This window comes from Vigna unguiculata, chromosome 10 (genome assembly GCF_037176805.1).
Source record: "Vigna unguiculata cultivar grain cowpea cultivar isolate G323 ecotype 2 chromosome 10, ASM3717680v1, whole genome shotgun sequence".
Taxonomy (NCBI): Eukaryota; Viridiplantae; Streptophyta; class Magnoliopsida; order Fabales; family Fabaceae; genus Vigna; species Vigna unguiculata.
In genome coordinates, this window is record NC_140801.1 from 48,933,917 (window position 1) to 48,953,546 (window position 19,630).

The 19,630-nt window shown below is 28.6% G+C and overlaps 2 protein-coding genes across 6 annotated transcripts; both read right to left on the bottom strand.

The window, feature by feature from the left end:
- Positions 1-1,940: 1,940 nt before the first annotated feature.
- Positions 1,941-8,147, bottom strand: LOC114167243 (DEAD-box ATP-dependent RNA helicase 31-like). The gene is made up of 10 exons (XM_028052265.2): positions 7,374-8,147; positions 6,301-6,407; positions 5,904-5,959; positions 5,173-5,397; positions 4,419-4,625; positions 4,238-4,324; positions 4,020-4,115; positions 3,599-3,814; positions 3,081-3,266; positions 1,941-2,309 (listed from the first exon to the last, which is right to left on the bottom strand). The coding sequence occupies exons 1-10, from the start codon at positions 8,039-8,041 to the stop codon at positions 2,082-2,084; spliced, it is 2,076 nt and encodes a 691-aa protein (XP_027908066.1). The 5' UTR covers positions 8,042-8,147; the 3' UTR covers positions 1,941-2,081.
- A 2,537-nt stretch (positions 8,148-10,684) lies between these two features.
- LOC114167285 (putative trehalose-phosphate phosphatase 3) lies at positions 10,685-17,513 on the bottom strand. 5 transcript variants are annotated; one of them, XM_028052328.2, is made up of 10 exons: positions 17,382-17,513; positions 13,284-13,431; positions 12,903-13,043; positions 12,694-12,765; positions 12,439-12,564; positions 12,229-12,285; positions 11,670-11,774; positions 11,498-11,575; positions 11,284-11,424; positions 10,685-11,031 (listed from the first exon to the last, which is right to left on the bottom strand). In XM_028052328.2, exons 2-10 carry the CDS (start codon positions 13,383-13,385, stop codon positions 10,876-10,878), a joined length of 978 nt encoding a protein of 325 aa, XP_027908129.2. In that variant the 5' UTR covers positions 13,386-13,431; positions 17,382-17,513; the 3' UTR covers positions 10,685-10,875. The 5 variants fall into 5 exon arrangements, with proteins under 5 accessions (XP_027908129.2, XP_027908128.2, XP_027908130.2 ...); XM_028052327.2 differs by lacking the exon at positions 17,382-17,513 and adding an exon at positions 13,759-13,956; XM_028052329.2 differs by lacking the exon at positions 17,382-17,513 and adding an exon at positions 13,688-13,956.
- Positions 17,514-19,630: the final 2,117 nt, after the last annotated feature.

The following is a 19,630-nucleotide window of genomic DNA, read 5'->3' on the forward strand; positions in this document are numbered from 1 at the left end:
TTTGTCAATTTACATATGTTAAATTGAAAATAAGTAATTTTCATGTATTTGAGACATTTTTTAAGTTATTGTAGATATTGTTTTTTATGTGTCGTGAAAAAAGTATTTTGTCGTAAAAAATTATGATAAATAAAATTTGAAGATAATTATGTAAAACTGAATGATAATGAATTTCCCGAATTTTTATATTAACTTGAAATGATAAGCTAATCAGGCAAGACTTCTTGTTTTTCAATTAATTGTAATAGTCCGCTTCTTTTAAGAGTTTACAATTGATGTTTAATTTTGTTATTCAACATTAGTCATGGTTGATATTTGCGAATTTAGAAAAAAAATCTTACATGTATTTGTGAATGGTATTAATACTATAAGTCTTGAAATCAACCATACTTATATATAGATTACTGAAGAAATATTGAGAAATGAAAAAGTATTTAAAGAGCTATTAGATAGAAAAATTTTATAACGTTTGGAAGTGAATTTTTCGTTTATATCAATCACTTGTTATTGCTAATAATGTATTTTAAAGTAACTAATTTTTCTTGAATACAATACAGAAATCGTGTAGCCAATTACCAAAAAAAAGATAAGATGTCAGGGTAATAAACGGAAGAAAAGAACATGGAATTTTTGAGAGAAATTTGAGGAAAGATTATTTTAAGAAAAACTGTTAGAAAATAATTATAAGTTTCATATTTTCAGACTCAAATTAATTTTAAAACAAAACTTATATATAAAAATTAGATACTATATCAAAGATTTTTTTTTAAAGAAAATACTTGTAAATTCAACTTCCTAACAAAGTGCATTACTCTAACTTTGAACTCAAATGCAAAGTATATTTTTTTTTTTAATTTTCATGGGCATTTTCCACGTTATATCAAAACTTTACCTTAAAACTAATCTAGCTCCTTCACGAGGCAAGCAAAACTTAGTAAAAGATTAGACTCATAATACTGTGAACAACTTAAATTTGAACTTCAGTACATTTACTGCTTCTTTTTTTGTATACAAATACTATAAATATAGCCTTCTATAAATGAATTTAAGGATATAATAGCCTTCTATAATTTAAATATAAATAAGCTTAGCCTAAATTTTAGAACTAAATAGATTTTTTTAGGTAGTCAAACTAGAACTCCAAATATTTGATTGTAGTTTCTGTATTTTTGTTTTTTTGGATGTAAGAAGTAACAAAAAATAAATAAAAGAGAAAAAGTAAAACATAACAAAATAGCTTCTATTTTAAGTTGTTTGCACTGAAATAAAAAGAAAAGAAAAATAAAAATAAAGGTTTTAATCCTTATATAAAATAAAACACTATTTGTCTTGTTACTGTAAAAAAGGGAAGTGTCAAGAGAATTCTATTACTTTGTTATAAAATAAAATCATAATATACAAACACTTTATTAGTTCTAATTTTTGTCTATTTATTTATTCTTATTATATCATATATCACTCTATCAATATTATAGTAACATATTGTCTAAAGAAGTGTGAAATAAGTGGAGAAGGTTCACCAATCACTTTCATATTCTGTAAATCTCAGCTTATTCTCTTCTCATCTTTCCACTTTTGCCTCAGACAATGGGATTCTCCATTTTTCTTCCCACTTTGCTGTCTCCTACTTCCATTCAAACAAACAAAACAAAGCTTTAGCATATCAAAGTAGTAAAAACAGCCTTCAAACAAGGAATTCAAAGTTAGATGGCTGAAGTTGGGTTCAACCAAGATAACCCTGCAAAACAAAAAAAAATAAAACGCTTTAAGCATTTTACTTGGGAAATTGATTTCTCCCTTCTCCCTAATGCAACATCAAGGGGTTTGATTCATTTAAAATGGGAATAATGTATTTAGAGATTAATTGAAAAGTTAAGGATTATCATATCAAAGTAGAAAAAGAAGCAAATCCGAGTCATTAAGAAGTACAATAGCCAAGATAAACACATAATGGACGATGTATATGTGATTGAAATTTTGATGTCTCCAGACTTACAATTAATTATGATATGAAAGAGCATTTTAACTAAAAAAAATACATATTTCACATGAGTTATCAGAAATTGAATGGAAAGAATAAGTTATTTGGCACGTAAACCAGGGATATTCCTGAGGCCCATCTTGCCAAGAACCAGCTTAGCAATGGCTGGAGGGTTATCAAGCCCCATGCTTCGACTAAACTCGTTTGCAAGCTCCACTAGCCTAAACTTGTCACGCCCCACTTTCTTGTTCGAATTGTAGTAACCAAGCCATGCCTGATATGCTGCTTCTTTGTTCTTCATATCCACATGGGATAGAGCTTTTTCTACCTGTAAACACCAAAATTGATTCGTTGATAAACATGCCAAAACACGAGATGGAATGGAAATAAAATTAATACGAACTTTATAGAACTTGAGAAAAGGAACAGAAGTCCAAGCTAATGTTGGATAATGAGTCTCACATTGGCGGGTGAAAACAAGGTCAAGCGTGTAAGCAAGAGTCGTGAATCGTAAGTGGTAGTTTTGCACGAACAGACCATTAAAAGCATGCCCTCTAACACTGCTACACTCTTGAACTAATGGCTTGCACACTAATTCTAACAGTTCTTTTTCAACAAGACATTTATTGTAGTCTTGTCATTTATTGCATAAGACTTTGAAAAATTGAAGAGTAAAGAGAAGATTTTATAAGTTAGGAACTAAAATGACATTCGCCAACCATCAAAGGAACAAAAGTGGAAAAATAGTAGAAAAGGACTACAATGAACAACACTTAAAATTGGAGACTGACACGAAGGATTTATCAAAAGTTAGGAACTGATATGACAAGCGCTTACTATCAAATGGATTAAAATTCTAAAATGAGGTTTTGATTTATAAGTTAGGACCTAAAATGACAAGCGCCAACCACCAAAGGAACAAAAGTGGAAAAATAGTAGAAAAGGGCCACGGTGAACACCACCTAAAATTGGAGACTGAAGCGAAGATTTTATCAACTTAGGAACAGATATGCAAGCGCAAGGGCTTACCATCAAAGGGACTACAATTCTAAAATAAGGTTTTGATTTGAAAATATGTCTCCACTGAATAGTAATATACCTTTCTCTTAGTATCAGGATCAACTGAAGGTACCACGGGAACTTTCTCGATAGGCAAATCTTTTACAGTAGATAAAAAGAACTCTTCCCAAGGAGCCAGCAGCAGTATGCCCTGCCCTTCTTTCCCTCTTCGGCCCGTTCTACCCAGGCGATGTATATATTGTTCTCTATCTGTTGGCAAACCAACCTGCCCATTTGACAAATGTAAGAACCAGGAAACAAAATAATTACTTTTATCATATTAAGCCTGTGTTTTAACTTCTCAACAATGCCAACAGGTGTCGTCTTTCAGCAAACGTATAATGTAGTGAGCATTCTTTCAAATATTCATTGGTTTTCATGATAAAAAGTTAAAACATAGAAAATATAATCCATAAAGCATTCTAGGATGCCTGTTATTATGGTTTGTAAGGGGTGATAGCTACAATTATCAGAATAATATTTGGAATGTGTATTGCAAGCAGAGCAGCACAAGACGCCATACAAATGTGTAATGACCCAATGTTCTGTATGTATTACCTGTATAACAAGAGTGACATCTGGATAATCAACTCCACGAGCAGATACATCTGAAGTAACCAGGATGAGACCCTTTGACTTCCGAAATTCCTCAGAGACTCTGGTTCTATAACTCTGAGGCTTTCTTGAATGGATTTCTCTCACATTCAAGTTCAACTCACCAAGAAGTTCAGCAACAAGTCTAGTGACCATAGCAGTTGTGCAGAAAACAAGAACCTGATAAACCAATAGCTACATTACATATCTTCGTAAAATATATGAAATGTGATTGAAAATGTAAAATCTTTTGTTGTCTAATCACATAGAATTTAACTAGAAATAGAGCAATAAAAAATTATTATCTTGCTTGTTAACCATGTTATATGCGCTGAAGCAAAAGTACCAAAAAAAAGGTAATACAGGTGTATATTGGAAAACATACCTTGTAATCAACATCATCTGCAATGTGGTCCTTCAGAAGAACATATAGTAAAGGGAAATGCTTGTCCAATGGGGCAACTAAATGCTTCTGGAGGACCTGAAATGATTAAAAACTCTATAAATAAATATCATAAAAAGATATTATATGCTGGTTCATGCAAATGCACATTCATTATGCAAGTACCTCGGTAGTTATTTAGGTGAATTGTAAACAATTACCTGTGAATGTGTCTCCTCAGAACCCTCTTGAACTGTATTGATAAATTCATGATCCCTTCTCAAAGCAATGTGACAAACTTGACGCACCTTTGCAAAAATATTAATACCAGAATAAGCTGAATACTTCTATATTTTCTAAACAAGAAACAACCATAAAATAAAAAGGTAAAAAAAGACATACCTCTTCTGGAACTGTGGCAGAAAACATAAGAGTTTGTCGTTGTTTAGGGACAGCAGAAATTATCCTCTCAATGTCTTTGCGAAATCCCATGTCAAGTAAATGATCAGCTTCATCAAGCACCAAAACCTTCACACCCATAAGCCTAGTTGCAAAACCAGCAGTATTTTCAATATGATCTCTAAGCCTTCCAGGAGTAGCAACAAGGATCTGTACAGCATGCAAATGGAACTTAACAATGTACGCGAACAGAACATGTGGCCTTATTATCACAACTAAATACTCCATCAACAAAGTCTAGAAAACTAGTTAGTAGTTAGCTACATAAGGTTGAGGAAGCAAATAAATAATAGATCAAAAGCCTTCAATCATATTAAAATATCAAGATGACTAGTTTTAGGCTACCCTCAGGTGATACTCATAAAATCTTTTGCTAAAACACTTATCACCAACATAAATTTGTTTCTCTTTGTCTCTTAATGTTTAACAGAAATTAGTAAAGAAACTTATGATGATGATAAAAATAAGTTATAATCTAATATGTTCAGTTGAAAAAAGAACAAAAGATCCTATAATTTGTGACGGCTGGAACATAAATGTGCCAACAAGAATATGCTCAGCGTATTTATATCAAAACTGTTTAGTAGCGTAGGGATATTTCAGACTATTTTCATTTATTTGACCATGGGTCATATGGAGGCGTACAGTAACTAATAACAGCATAAAATAAACTTTGGTAGCAATGAGAAGAGTTTACCTGGCAAGGGTTTGCTTGCATTCGTTTCTGTTCTAAAGCAAGTCTTGTGCCTCCAATCACAACTTGAACACCAATGGTAGGATGATACTTCAGCAGTTTATTGGCCTCTGCAGCAGCCTGACTTGCAAGTTCTCGAGTTGGGCATATGACAAGAACAGAAATTGGTGGCCGCCTGTGATCACGATCACTTGGAGGTGACTTCGCCACAACTTCAATTGATGGAAGCTGAATAAAAACACTTCAAAAATTAAGCATAGTAAAAAATTACTATTTATCAAGTAAAAAATTATCCATAACTCTAGCTCAACGATTGTGCTATTTTGTTGAAGCTCAAGTAGACCATTTTGTGTTTTCTTTTATTAGACACTAAAATCAGTATTTTAAAATCTTTAAAGGCATCTGTTGATCAACATAGAATATTCTTTAATATTCCCACCGCAGACCACTTAAAAAAAGTTAGAGCAGCCACCATGCTTAAAAAAACAATTGAAAAGAAAATAGAAGCAAGAATTGCCCAATTGTCATGATAAAATATCCAGCTCTGATTCAAAAGCCCACGAAATTAAGCAGAGTGATCCAATGAAGTACTTTACAAATTTCAAAATGTATCCCTTGTGTCAAATATTTCTTACATTAATTGTCACCCATAAAGGAATATGAAGAAACATTCCAATAACAAAGAGGCAATTAACCACCAATTCACTCTGGCAAACACAAATCAAGAGACTTACCAAAAATGCTACTGTTTTTCCGGTGCCTGTCCTGGCCTTGGCAAGGACATCCTTACCTAAAAATGTTAATTGGAATAAGTGCCCCAATAATAAATAAACTCAAGAAATATGAGAACAATGTGGACCAAAGCTGGAATAAATTCCTTTCTTGTTTAATATTATATATTAGGAATAGTCTAATAATTTAAATATAGATTCTTAACATAGAATGATATTTGCAACAAAAATCATAACCCCCACACAAAAAGGAAGAGAAGAAAAGGTCAGAGGGTTTGACAGAATCATATGACATGACATCTCTTACAAACAGGCAAAACATACCCATAAAAAAAAACATTATATGTTAAAATTGTTTTCTTATTGTTCCATTCTCCATGGCCAAGCAAAAAAGACCAACCTTTTAGAATTACTGGAAGAGTAGCCTCTTGCACGACTGTCATTTTCTCATATCCAGCATCCTTTACTCCTTTAAGTGACAGCTGGGAGACTGAACATTGGTCAAATCTGTGGCATCATACCACAAAAATCAAACATTCATAACTCAAAGGCAGCGTAACATAATAAGATTAAAGTATATGCCAGTGTACATTCGATAAACATCACAAATATACAAAAGCAAAAGGCTCACCTTTCTCTTTGTATCAATTTCATTCCTATCCCTCTATAAATACAAGATAACTGACATTTAACATGTGCCCAACATGAGAGTATCCATAACCAATTTCCAAATTCATGCATGGAAGGTATGGAACAACAACTACCCAGTAAGTACAATTGCATAATCCCACCAATTACACAAAGAAGACAATATCCATTCAATCTAGAAAAAAACTGTATTGAAAAATAGACACCCTCTCCTCCCTTTCTTTTTAACTTTGTTCCAGTTCTCAAAGCTCACAATTTGAAAGATAGCAAGACAGGCAACTCAGTCCAATACGCGTTGAGAGCAGTCAGTGGTCAAGTCAAAAAATCCAAATTCAATTTGGATAATCAAACTGAAGCCCAACCCCAATGAAAGCCCAGCTTTCCTAGGGCTTTGCAGGTTTGGAAGAGGGGGAGAGTTAATCCTGGACCAGAGCATCATCAGAACACGCTAAAGAGGCCACACTTAATTCAGCTTAACTCAAGGCCTACATTAATAAATTCCAGCAAACTGGGTTCATTTTGTCAACTCAAGTCTACATACACTTTTCAAACATGTACTACCAACTAAAGTAACCCCGTATCAGCTAGCCAAACAAGTATACTGTGCAACAATAACCAACAGACTCGATACATTCATATAAGCAAAGAAATAAACACCTAGAGCATGTTCAGACAAGCTTCACATAAACATATCTTAACTTGTAATTATACTTTTTATTATCATTCTTTCTCTTCTAAAAATGTTTAACGGAGGAATTTGTTCAAACATACTCCAAAACTACTCCAAGTAGCATAACAGAAACATTAATGGTATAATGAACACACCTTGATTCACTCAGATAAGAATCAGAACCTCCAGGAGAAGATGGTCTAGGAGTCGGTTCAACCGTCCTCCGGTTCAGACCGTTTTGTTGACCAAACAAAGCGGTTCTACTCTTGTTCAATATCTCCTCCTCCTCACTCCCATCACTCTCTTCATCTTCACTTTCATCTTCGCTGAGAAACGCTCCAACGCCACCTCCCTTGAGCTTCCTTCCACTCTCCACCACTTCCTCATCGTCGTCACTCCTCGGTTGAAACTTTCTCCTCGCGCCCACATTCTGCCTTCCCCTCCGCAAATCCTCGCCCCTCCTCTTCCCCAAATTGGTGGAAGCCCTATTGTTGTTCCTCCGCGGCGGCGGGAATTTTCGGTCCTCATCGTCGTCGCTGCTGAACCGCTTGGAGAAGCGGTCGACCCGGCCGGTCCGCAAATCATCGACCCAATCGCTGAGGTCAGCCTCGTCGTCGACGAGGCTCTTGGAGGGGCGAACCGGAAGCTTGTCGCGGGCGTGAGCGTGGACCCGGGAGGAAAAGGCGCGAGCTTTAAACGGTGCGCTTCGGAGAAACTTGGAGGGAGGGAAGAAAAAGGCGCGTGAGAGAAGAGGAAGAGTGCGAGGCTTCATGGGAATAAGGGGATGAAGAAGACGAATTTGGGTTAACAGCTTTGTATGCATGGCAGCAGAAAAAGATATAGATAGAGTGTGTGTTTGTGTGGGTGCGTTTCGAAGTTAGAACCAACGAGGGTTTTGTGCAGGGAATTAGGGTTTAAGGATTTAGATTTTCTTTTTGAACACCCTTGTTTTTCTTCAAAATTTGAAGAATGTCTTAATATATGAAAGTTCGTAATGTTTCGTACTAAATTTTAAAAATTATGATAAGGAAATGTGAAAATCGACTATTTTCCTTTTAATTGGAGGTGTTTATGAGATATGAAAATGTAGACTTATAATTTATAGAGCTAGAAATGTAAAGATTGAAACAAATTTAAATGAAAAATTATATTCCAATATTTTAAAAAAATAATACAAATAGTAATTGAAAATATAATTTGTTTTCTTAAAAAAGAATCGCATTTTGAAGTACGTTCAACCAAAAAAAACATTCATGGAAAAAAATAAATTACTGTGCAAAAGTGGAATTAATACAATTAATTTAAATACGAAAACATGTATTCAATCATAGAGTCTTTTGACATTCGTAGAAATAAATAACAGAATATGAAAATAGGACTCAAATGTGTTTTTCTTTCTCTGTTGTCTTTGTTTGAAAAAAAATATATTCATTAAGACCTACAATAAATATTCAATAGGTTTTGAATTGGTAATAATTGTTTATGCTAATTTTGTATGATTTACATTATTACATAAATTTAGACATTCAACCGAAAATTCACTCAAATGTTAAAATTATCAAAGTGAATATTTATTTAACTTTATAAATTATATAATTTATTCCGCATTTTAATACTTAAAATAATATTTCCAATAATGTTTTTAACATATAAATTTATTTTGAATAATGAATAATGATATTTCTGACCAATGGTGATTGAATACACAAAGTTACATTGTTTATTCAAATACTAAATTTCCTTTACCAACCCTCCTTAATTTTAAACGATTACTATACGTAATTATTAAAAATTTAAAATCTTAAAGGGAAAATTTTAAACGTACTTTGTATCATCCAACTTGGTTTTTCATTCAAGTCCAATTATTAATAATTAAAAACTCAATTCAAATAATTATTGATAAGATTTATTATTTAATATTTTTAAGACAATTAATAAAAAATAATGGCATTTATGTAAGACAATTAATAATTTTATCTATCATGTTACTTTTTTAAATATCTTATATATTTAAATAGTTGCATAGTTATTTATTTGTCACAAGAAATTAAGTCTAATAACATAACATATTATTTCTGATATACTATTTCTAATGTATATTATAAATTGTATAATCATTAAGGATTAGAGCTCAATATATTAACTCTTATACGTAGTACTTTTTTATATGACTAATATAGTAATATGATAAAAGATATCGTATAAAATTACCAAAACTTTTATAGAAAAAGTTAACTTCAACTTATTCTTGTTATTTATATTTTTTTTCTTTTATTATATTTTTTAATTACTTATTTGATTGCTAATTGTAGTCACACATTCGTTCATTGTTCTAAATTTTTATTTCAATGCACTTTTTAACTCATAGACCAAAACAAGGGCGATTTAAAGAAGTCTTTTAATTAAAATTTATTCATTAAAATTTTTTATATAAAGTCATCTATTAAATTTTTGTAATTAAGTTTATTTAATTTTCATTTTTTTTTCATTTAAATTCATGTTCATAACATATTTCATAATCTCTTGTTTATCGGAGGATGAAATGGTATCTCTAATCTTAATACAAATTCATTAAATCAAATAAAAACAATAACAACACAAATATAGAGAAAAACACGTTAAAAATAAAGAAGGATAAAAAAATTAATATACAAATATAACATATAAAATTTAAAGGATCAAATTTGTCAAAATTTCAAAAGAAATTAATATATATATATAAAAAATTGTAGAAAGATAAAAAAAATAGAAATTAGAATTGATGATAAGATAATATAATGACTATAATAACCAATCATTCTATCTTTTCTATACAAATTATAATTTATTGAAAAAATATTTTAACTTCTTAAATATCATGTTTAATACGAATAAAAATTAAAAAACACAGGTGATAATTTTATTAAATTTAATTTTTAAATATAAAAATATAATTAATTTAATAAAGATATACTAATACGAAAAATTGATACATATTTTTAAACATAATTTTATAATTAATTTAATAAAAATATATTAATACTAAAAAAATTGAAATATCTTTTTCTTAAACATAATTTATAACTAATTTAATAAATAAATATTAGTACTAAATTTGTTTTTATTATTTTGGAGTCTAGAACAAGTATTTTACTTATTTTACCTTTTAAATCGACTTTAACGCACATTATTTTAATTTTACTACGAACCCAAAAATATTCAAGTAAGTAAAACAACATTGGTTAAATGATACAGATAAAAGAGGTTAATCACGTCTAGAGTATGAATTATTGAAAATAAGAAACTTAACACCACTTGCGACATATATAATGTTCATAATTTTTGTTTTTCTTATATACCATATAATTTTATATTTTTATTTGAAGTAAGACTTTCAACTTATGCTTCAAAAGTTTTAACACAATTACTGTAAAAGGTTTCCTTTAATGAGCACTTGAGTTGAAGAAAGCAAAAGTGAAAACAGAAATATGAATCAGTTGCACTTTATAGAAATCTAAACAGATGAAACTAAATTTTGTATCTTCTAAATGATTTTGTTAGTATCATCTTTATATGCTTCTATCCTTTACAAAATAAAAAATGAAAAAAATAGGCCAATTTGTCAAATTTAAAACCACCAAATTAGCCTACACTATTTTTTTTCCCTTCTGAGGTTGTTTACTTAGTTTTGTGTAACATGTTCTTCTTCCATCTTGCTAAACGAATCAAGAAAGCGAGCACATCAGAAGGATCACGCAGAGAATATGAAGCCTGAGTCTCCTTTGCAATTGAAGAAACAACAATGGGAAAACCTTGTCCAATGTGTCTTATAACCTACATGCATTTCATCCACAAAAAACCTCCATTATCATTTTATCTATCTTATATATTCGGAGAATGATACTATGACTTCATTTATTGACTTTCACCCTTTACTCTTTAACGTGGTTTAATGTGAGTCATTGATTAATATATTATTATTTTTTTCTTTCAAAAGAATCAATGATCACACTAAATCACGTCAAAGAATAAAAGATAAGAGTCGAGACGGGAGTCGGAATATAATTTTTCTTTATCAAACCGTACCTTAAAAGCATCTTCATCAGTTCTGTCATCTCCGAGATAGATCGGAAGAACATTGTTAAAGTTGTCAAAGCCAAGAGTGTCAAGCAAATACATAAGAGCACACCCTTTGTCCCAGTTTACATTTGGACGTATCTCCATAACCTGATCAAAGGTGAAGGTAAAGTTTAAGAATCCAACATTTTTGTATTCATCAATGGCAATCTTTTTTTGGTACCTTTCTTCCACTTGATATGTGGAAACTGGGGTAAGATTTCATTGTGGACTCCACCATTTCTCTCAGAACACTAATATCCTACAATTTTGTGAAGCAACACAACTGCATAAGCTTAGATTATGAGCCTCATGGTTTTATATTGTATATGCCTATCTTGTGTTTGTCATAATACCTCTTCATTTTTCACACACCGGTAGTGTACAGTGACACAAAACATGTTATCCTCAATCATAGAGCCTTTTATCCTTCTTATATTTTCTTTCAAAACCTTAATTATCTGCATCGCATAACATGAGCAAAAGAAAATTTAATGGACATATTCAATTCTCTTCACATGTGCAAGAGAGAAATTTAAGGCACAATATAATAAAATTTATAAGAGTCTTTCAACTGTGAAACTTCATTAATGTTTATTCATGGAAAAAAATTGAAGTTAATAAGTTGAACAATTTTTTATGCAAAAATGTTTGACTTATTTCCTTCTTTAATTAATAATTTAATAGTCTATATATTTTTTTACACTGATATTGCAATAACTGTTTTCAAATTGATATTAATAATGATTTATGATTAATAGACCCTCTAAAATGGCTGTATATTGGAATTAAACTCTCATTTAATTTTTTCTTCTGCAATATTTATTGACAAGTTATTCATATGTAACTCTAAATGCAAGTTAGAAGAAACTGCTATAGAAATGACTGTTTCATTTTGAGCAGAAAAGGAGTTACCTCTTGAATGGTTGGCAAAAATTCTTTTGCAGGATGAAAGTGAACAACATGATTACCCTACAAAGGTAACACAGTATGAGACATGAATGACGAAATCAAATTGTCACAAGCATCATTAACTCTCATTATTATCCTTTTTAACTATGATGTGGTCTTGTCCAAACAGTAGGCACAACACAATACAGAGAGAAGAGAAACATATATAAAAACCTTTTCATCAACACCCTTTATCTGATGCTTCTGATCTTCACATTTTGAAGACCCTGATGGAGTTGATATATCCATACCATGACTTCCAGCATAGTAAACATTCCTTAACTTCACAAATTCATACACCTGCATGTCAAGAAGAAAATAAATGCACTGAAAATGCAAGGCACTGAAAAACAATGCATCCTCAAAATAAGGATGTTGTCTCATGTCTGCATAGTTCACTTTTTGTTCTGTTGAGTGTGAGTGGATTACCTTATCCTTACACCTTCCACTAACAATGGCAGTGGGAAAACAATAACCAATTTCACGCACAGCTGCACGCATCTGCAAAATGCAAACCATACAACATTGACAACTAAGTTCTGAGAAAACGAAAGCAAAAACTACAGAACTTTGTTAGGACTCAAAAAGCCACCACAAGTTTTTCTTGTGGTGTTGATTTTCCTATAGAAAGCACTTACAACATCACTCATGTAAGCTTTATCAGGGTCATCTACAATCGGTGAGAGTGTTCCATCATAGTCCAAAAACACAACAATCTCTTTCCCTTCAGCAACGCTCATCACTTTCTCAAAATTGTCCAACACAGAAGGATGTTTTTCCTTTCAGCCACAACAATAATAATTGAGAACAACAACCACAGAAAGAGAGGTCAATATATATACATCAATGCCAGCACTATTGAGCCATTCATATAGATCATGATACACCAAAGCATAATTGGTTGAAATCTTGCAGATACACCATGTATGTATAAGTTACAGAGTATGAGAATAAGTTTAACCATCACTAAGTATATTGAGTAAATTTTACTGGTATGAAAATGAAAGTTTGAAGCTTACTAGCCAGGAAGCATAAGAACATAATTCTTCATTTTCATCCATCTTTGCAAGTGAGATTGGTTTCATGTTTGAATGTTCTGATGGTTGTGATAAGTATCCCATCTGAGATACTGTAAAATATAGTCAAGCAGAAACTGATCTTTGCTACCTGCATTCAAGTGTTTGTGAGAGAATTAATGGTGGAAATAATGTCTTGCTTTTAATATACATCCAAGCAATAAATTTTACATTCAATTTGTTTAATAAAAGTTTAAAAAGGTGTTAATTACAGTAAAGGGTAATTAATCTGAGTCTTAAAAACCAAAGAAAATGAGACAAAAACAGGTATATGCAGTTTGTGTTAGTTGACCGTTAAAAAGAAGAATATAGAAAGTTATCACAAGGCTTTTGTTTTTAAAGGCTACCTTTGGCTTTGAACTTTCTTATTGTTCACGAAGTGCAATTGTGCAAAGAAAGTGAAAACCATGTGACATACCCTTATCTTTTCAGAAGAAAAAGAGCTCCTTATTTTTGCAGAAGTTTCCACATCATGAACTCGGAGAATTCAATGAATAGAAAAAACCCATGTTCTTTTTGTGGCTACAAATTCGTTGTGACAAAGTTGAGGGATAAAGTTAACCAATTATGGAATCACAAGAGGTATATGGAAAATAGATGAAGAAGGAATGCCATGGATTGCAGAGATGAATATATAGAGCATAAAGAGAAGCAAAAGGTATAGTATTTAATTTACAATAATAAGTGATGTTATGCATGATTCACATGCATTGTTGTTCGAAATCCCGCAATCAGAAATAAAAATAAAGTCAAATTTACATATATATATATATATATATATATATATATATATATATATATATATATATATATATAAGTGAATGCAACAACCGAAGATTTAAATATTTGTCCATTTTTTTAGCATAAACTTTACAACTGCATTATTGATACTACTTTCGTATGTGTTCTGCAACAAAAAGTGTTCTGAAACTATGTTTTCTTTTGTATGTTGTAAATTTGTTTTGATACAGAGAAAAAAAAAATGAAAACACTTAGTATTATCTACTAGACTATTATAATTAATCGAAATAATAAAAATGGTATAAGAATCTTGCTAACTAGTTAGTACCTTAAAAAGATTTTTTGAGGAATCAATAAATAATTTTCTATTGGAAATCACTCTGAGACGAATATTCTTTTTTTTTTTTTTGTAATTTCATTTTTATTCTCCGTGTCAACATTGCTTAACGTTTTGTGAATAGTAAATACAGAATTCTTACCCTAAATAAAAAAGTATAAGGAAAAAAAGTAAAAGGGAAGGATATTCATATGTCCTTTTTCAAAATAAAAAATAACGTAACTATACTTTTTTGTTTTCTAGGTAATACATAAAATAAAATAAAATTTGTCAATTAATGTAAAAGTTGTCAATAAGATCTTATGAACAAACAATGAGTCATGTTTTCCACTATGGAGAGAGAAAAAATAAAAGAAAATTACAGCCACAAATGCATCTTTTCTGTATAAAGGTTGTGATGATGCCCTTAATATTAAATATAATATATTTCTTACGAAGATCATGTGATCTTTGTATACAAATAAAATTTGGTTCTGTTTTGGCTGTACCTATATTATCTATAATTATTCATCCACTTCAGAAAATAAAAAAGATATAAAAAGTGGTGATGGTATATACAATGATGAAGCATTTAATTAAATAATTTTTTTATATATTAAGTTTACAATTAACCATTGTTAAATAATATTTTTTGTTTTGAGGTTTGAGAGAACTTATTAACTAAATACTACTAACAATAATAGAACACACCAAGGAACACTTCAATGTTTTTAGATGACAAACGATTTGAATAAAATGGCACATTTTTAAAAGTAATGAAAAATAAATAAATTCTTTATATATATATATATATATATATATATATATATATATATATATATATATATATATATATATATTATTTTAACATGATTAATACGATAGTCTACCGTTGGAAAAACGATAGTAATTGCCTCTATAAAATAAAAATAGTTTTTCCTAAAAAATCAATTATTCTTAATAAACAATTGAGTAATAAGTGTGAAAGGGATCATTCTTAATAAAATTGTGGGATTCTGGAAATAGTGTAAACACATTAATTAATTTGGGAAATAATTAAGGAAGTGGACCATATATGGCATTTCATCAATCACCTTGACTTTTTAAAATAAAAAATTAAGAAGTAAAAGTGTTGTGAAAGACAAATATGTTTACTTCTTAATATATTTATATGTAAGAAAAATAAATACTCTTTTATAAGTCAAACAAAGAACATGTATTGGGTCATTTTTTTAATTTTCATGAACCGAAACAATAAAAAAATAATATTCTCGATCAATTAAAAACTATAGTCTATACGGTTTTAATAATAGTTTAAAAAATCAAACAAAAATGTTATATATGATAAATTTAAATTGATAGTGTGAAGAGATGCATTATTATTTAGTATATTCTTAAAATGGTAATCACATAAATAATTAGAATTTAGCATCATTAACATTGCTTACACATCTTTTAAATCCATGGTATATTTGCAAATGACAACTCAATTATCAACATAAATAAATTACTTAAAATATTTATCAAATGAATATTATTCTTAATTATCATGCATGTGCTTTGAAATAAATAGTTTTAATCACCATACGAAACATTAACTAATACATGAGTGGCTTTAATTTATAATAACCCTGTAGCATAGAAAAAGTATATATTAAAGCATCTGAATCAATGAACAGCTAAATCAAACACTAAAATATTGCATTAATGTCTTGAAAAAACATTATTTCACATTAATAGATGCATTAAAGTAATAGAAAGAGGTTTTCATTTCACATTAACTGACCAATTTAAAGAGAATATTAATAGTTATGAATGCATATTTTTCATTCACACGTGTCCCTGAAAAAGATGCTTTGATTTCACATCTCTAAAGGAAAATTATTAACATAGGAATGTAAAGTTGGTAGTGTGTATTCTGTGAAACATGATTGTTCAATGAATTGATTCATTCATTTCATAGTTTCTGCACTATTCATATACAGGGGGACAGTTTAAACATAAAAATTGATATTTTAGCACATATTTTCAATTTCCTTAGTTTATTCTTTGTTTTTATTTAAAAAATGGTTAAATAATTTTGTAGTTTAAACTTGAACACAAAATTAAAATTTATTTTTTTCCAAATTTTGATATATTTTGACTTCAAATTTTAAAATTAAATGAATATAATTTTTTTAATCTGTTCTTTTTTTTTTTATATTAAATGATGTTTCATGATAACATTTGAGTTGAATGTATCAAATAATATAAACAATTTAATGTCAGTCTGAATTATTAAAATATTGTTTGACAAATTATAATTTGAGATAAAAACATATTCTAATTCTGTGTCAAAATTTAAGGACTAAAAACATATTCATACTTTTAAAAAAATTGGATAATTTATATGTTTATTAACTATTTTTCATGTAAATCAGATAATTGATATTTGTTATCTTATTATTATAAAATGTCTGATAGGTAAATTAGACAATATCATAAACATGAATTTAATATATAATTTATACACAAACTTTTTCTCTTTCTGTGTCAATGTATAACCATAAATTTTATCAGTTGAGTAAAGATTTTCAGGTACTTCTCTTTAAAACACCACATATAAACTCATCTCAATTCTTTTTCCTTTCAAATTACATCATATCACTAATTAATGATGAAACCTATACTTTATTCTCTCTCACTAACATCTAAAATGTATAAAATCTGTTTTATTTATAATTTCCATTCCTTTTTCTTCACCTTCTTCCTTCTTCTTTTTTCTCTCTTACAAAGCTTTTACAAATTCAAAGGATGCATGATCATTTTCCCGGTGATGAACTTTTATGGACAGAAAATAAACAAGAAGTGAAGAAAAGAAAGAGACATAAGCATGAAGAAAGGGTGGTGGAAAACACACATTATGCATACCTACACATGTATTATCTATGGAATTGAAAAATATAACAACACCATAAGTAAACTTAAAGAGAACAAATACTTACAGAGAGAAGAATTGTTGCAGAAAACTCAGAAAAAAAAATGAAAGGTTTGGTGCTTGAAGAAGAAGAAGAACATGCAACACCGAGCCTCAGACAAATGAAGTTGTAACACATAACATATGAAAAGTGAAAAAGAGAAGTAATATATATATATATATATATATATATATATATATATATATATATATATATATGTTACATTATATGTAACAGAAGGTCATGAGTCATGAGTCACAAATTGTTGTGTTTTGTTTTGTGAGGTAGTTCCCTTTATACTTTTGCAGTCCATAATACTAACTTTTTTCTCCATTCATTCTTCATTTGAAATCATGCCTAGATAGTACTTTTAGCATTTAAGAAGGAAAAGTACTTGGTGTTACAAAAATTATTGCAAAATATAAAAATATTTACCTTTTTTGTAAAATATGAAAATTGTGTGTCTTGCACTTGAAGCTTTTTATACATTGGGCTATGTTATAATTTTATTTTTTATTATAACTATTTGATGTCATGTATGCTTTTTATTATAAAAATATAATTAAAAAATGGATTATTATGATAATTATTAAAATAAGCTGTTACTAAAATTTATATTAAAGTAATAAAAAAATGTATACATTAAAAATAGTTATAAAAAATATTTTTATTAATTTTTATAGTGTTATAATTATATGATAAAAATAATTCCATCTTTTCACCAAAATAGCTATTACTCATACTGAATATATTATTAGTAGTAATAGACTATTATGAAAATGAAAGGTAATTTTACTTTATTGTTTTGTGTGTGCACATTTATATATATATATATATATATATATATATATATATATATATATATATATATGTATCTTTTTGTTTGTGTTTGAAATGTAATATAATTATGAATAAATACTGATATTTCTTGTGTGTTGTCTTCTAATCAAAAAGATATTTTATTTATTATAAAAATCAGTTTTATATAAGTTCATATAATTAATTAATAATTATTTCTTCTTCTGATTTTAATATAAGACGCAATTTCAAATAATTTAGTTATTACTTTTATAAGATTTTTTCTTTATATAATATCATTTATTTTACTTTTTTTAAATATTATGAATATTAATATTTTTATAAGAGAACTTTAAAAGTCATCAATAATAAGTTTCATGTACTGGTAACAGTTTTCAAAAATTCACAAAGTCAACTAAATTAATTATTTTTGTTGTGTAATTGCATCTTAACTTCATTGAATTCATTGCCATCTAATAAGAAAAATACAATAAATAAAAGTTGGTAAGTTTTATAATAACTACAGAAGTTATGTTTAAAAGAACATCTTAATTGACATTAAATTATTATCACATGCAAGGAAGTTACTTTTTTTTTTATAAAGAGTGTAGTTATTAAAGTTATAATTAAAGTGACATTTCATATGGACAATGTGTTATCAATAATGATTATGGGATTTATATTTCAGAACATCCCACATTATAATATTTTATTGCAGCTCAATTGAAATTGAGATATTTTGAAATGAAAAAAATAATAAATAAAAATATTAAAAAAGATAAAAATAATTAAATGCGTATTTTAAAATTATTTGATTTAATAAAATCAAGAAAAAATATATAATTAAGTTTGTGATAAAAAAAATATCTATTTGAATGACCTTTGTAAATATTGAAGTAGTGAAACAATAGTTGAGAAAAAAAAAATACAAAATGTGCTGTTAAAGAAAAGATTACGAATGAACAATGAGGATAAACTTGTGAAGTTCCTGATAAATTATAAATGCTTTAACGATTAAAAACATATATAAATATAAGGATAAGATAGAGACGAAAAGAATATTTACATAATTATTTTATTTTTATAATTTATTTAAAAAAATTAGATATTACCTATAATCATTCGTATTTATACTTGATAATGTAAGAATTCTTCATAAAAATTAAGATATATAATAAACAGATTATTCATTTAATATTTATCAAAATAAGTATATTTTTAAATTATTTACTCGAGGAGTGTAACTAACTATTCTTTTTGGAGTATTAGAAAATAGAACTCAATTAATAAAGGATAATTGAGTTTTAATTTTAAAAGGTTATATATAAAAACTAAAATAATTTAATTCTTCATTTCTTCAAATTTTCTATTTTTCTAAAACCAAAGTTTTCTAATTTCTATTTAAAACTTTGAATGATCATTTTCATTTTTTCTTTGTCACTAGAAGGTTGAGATTAGACCTATTTCAAATGAACATA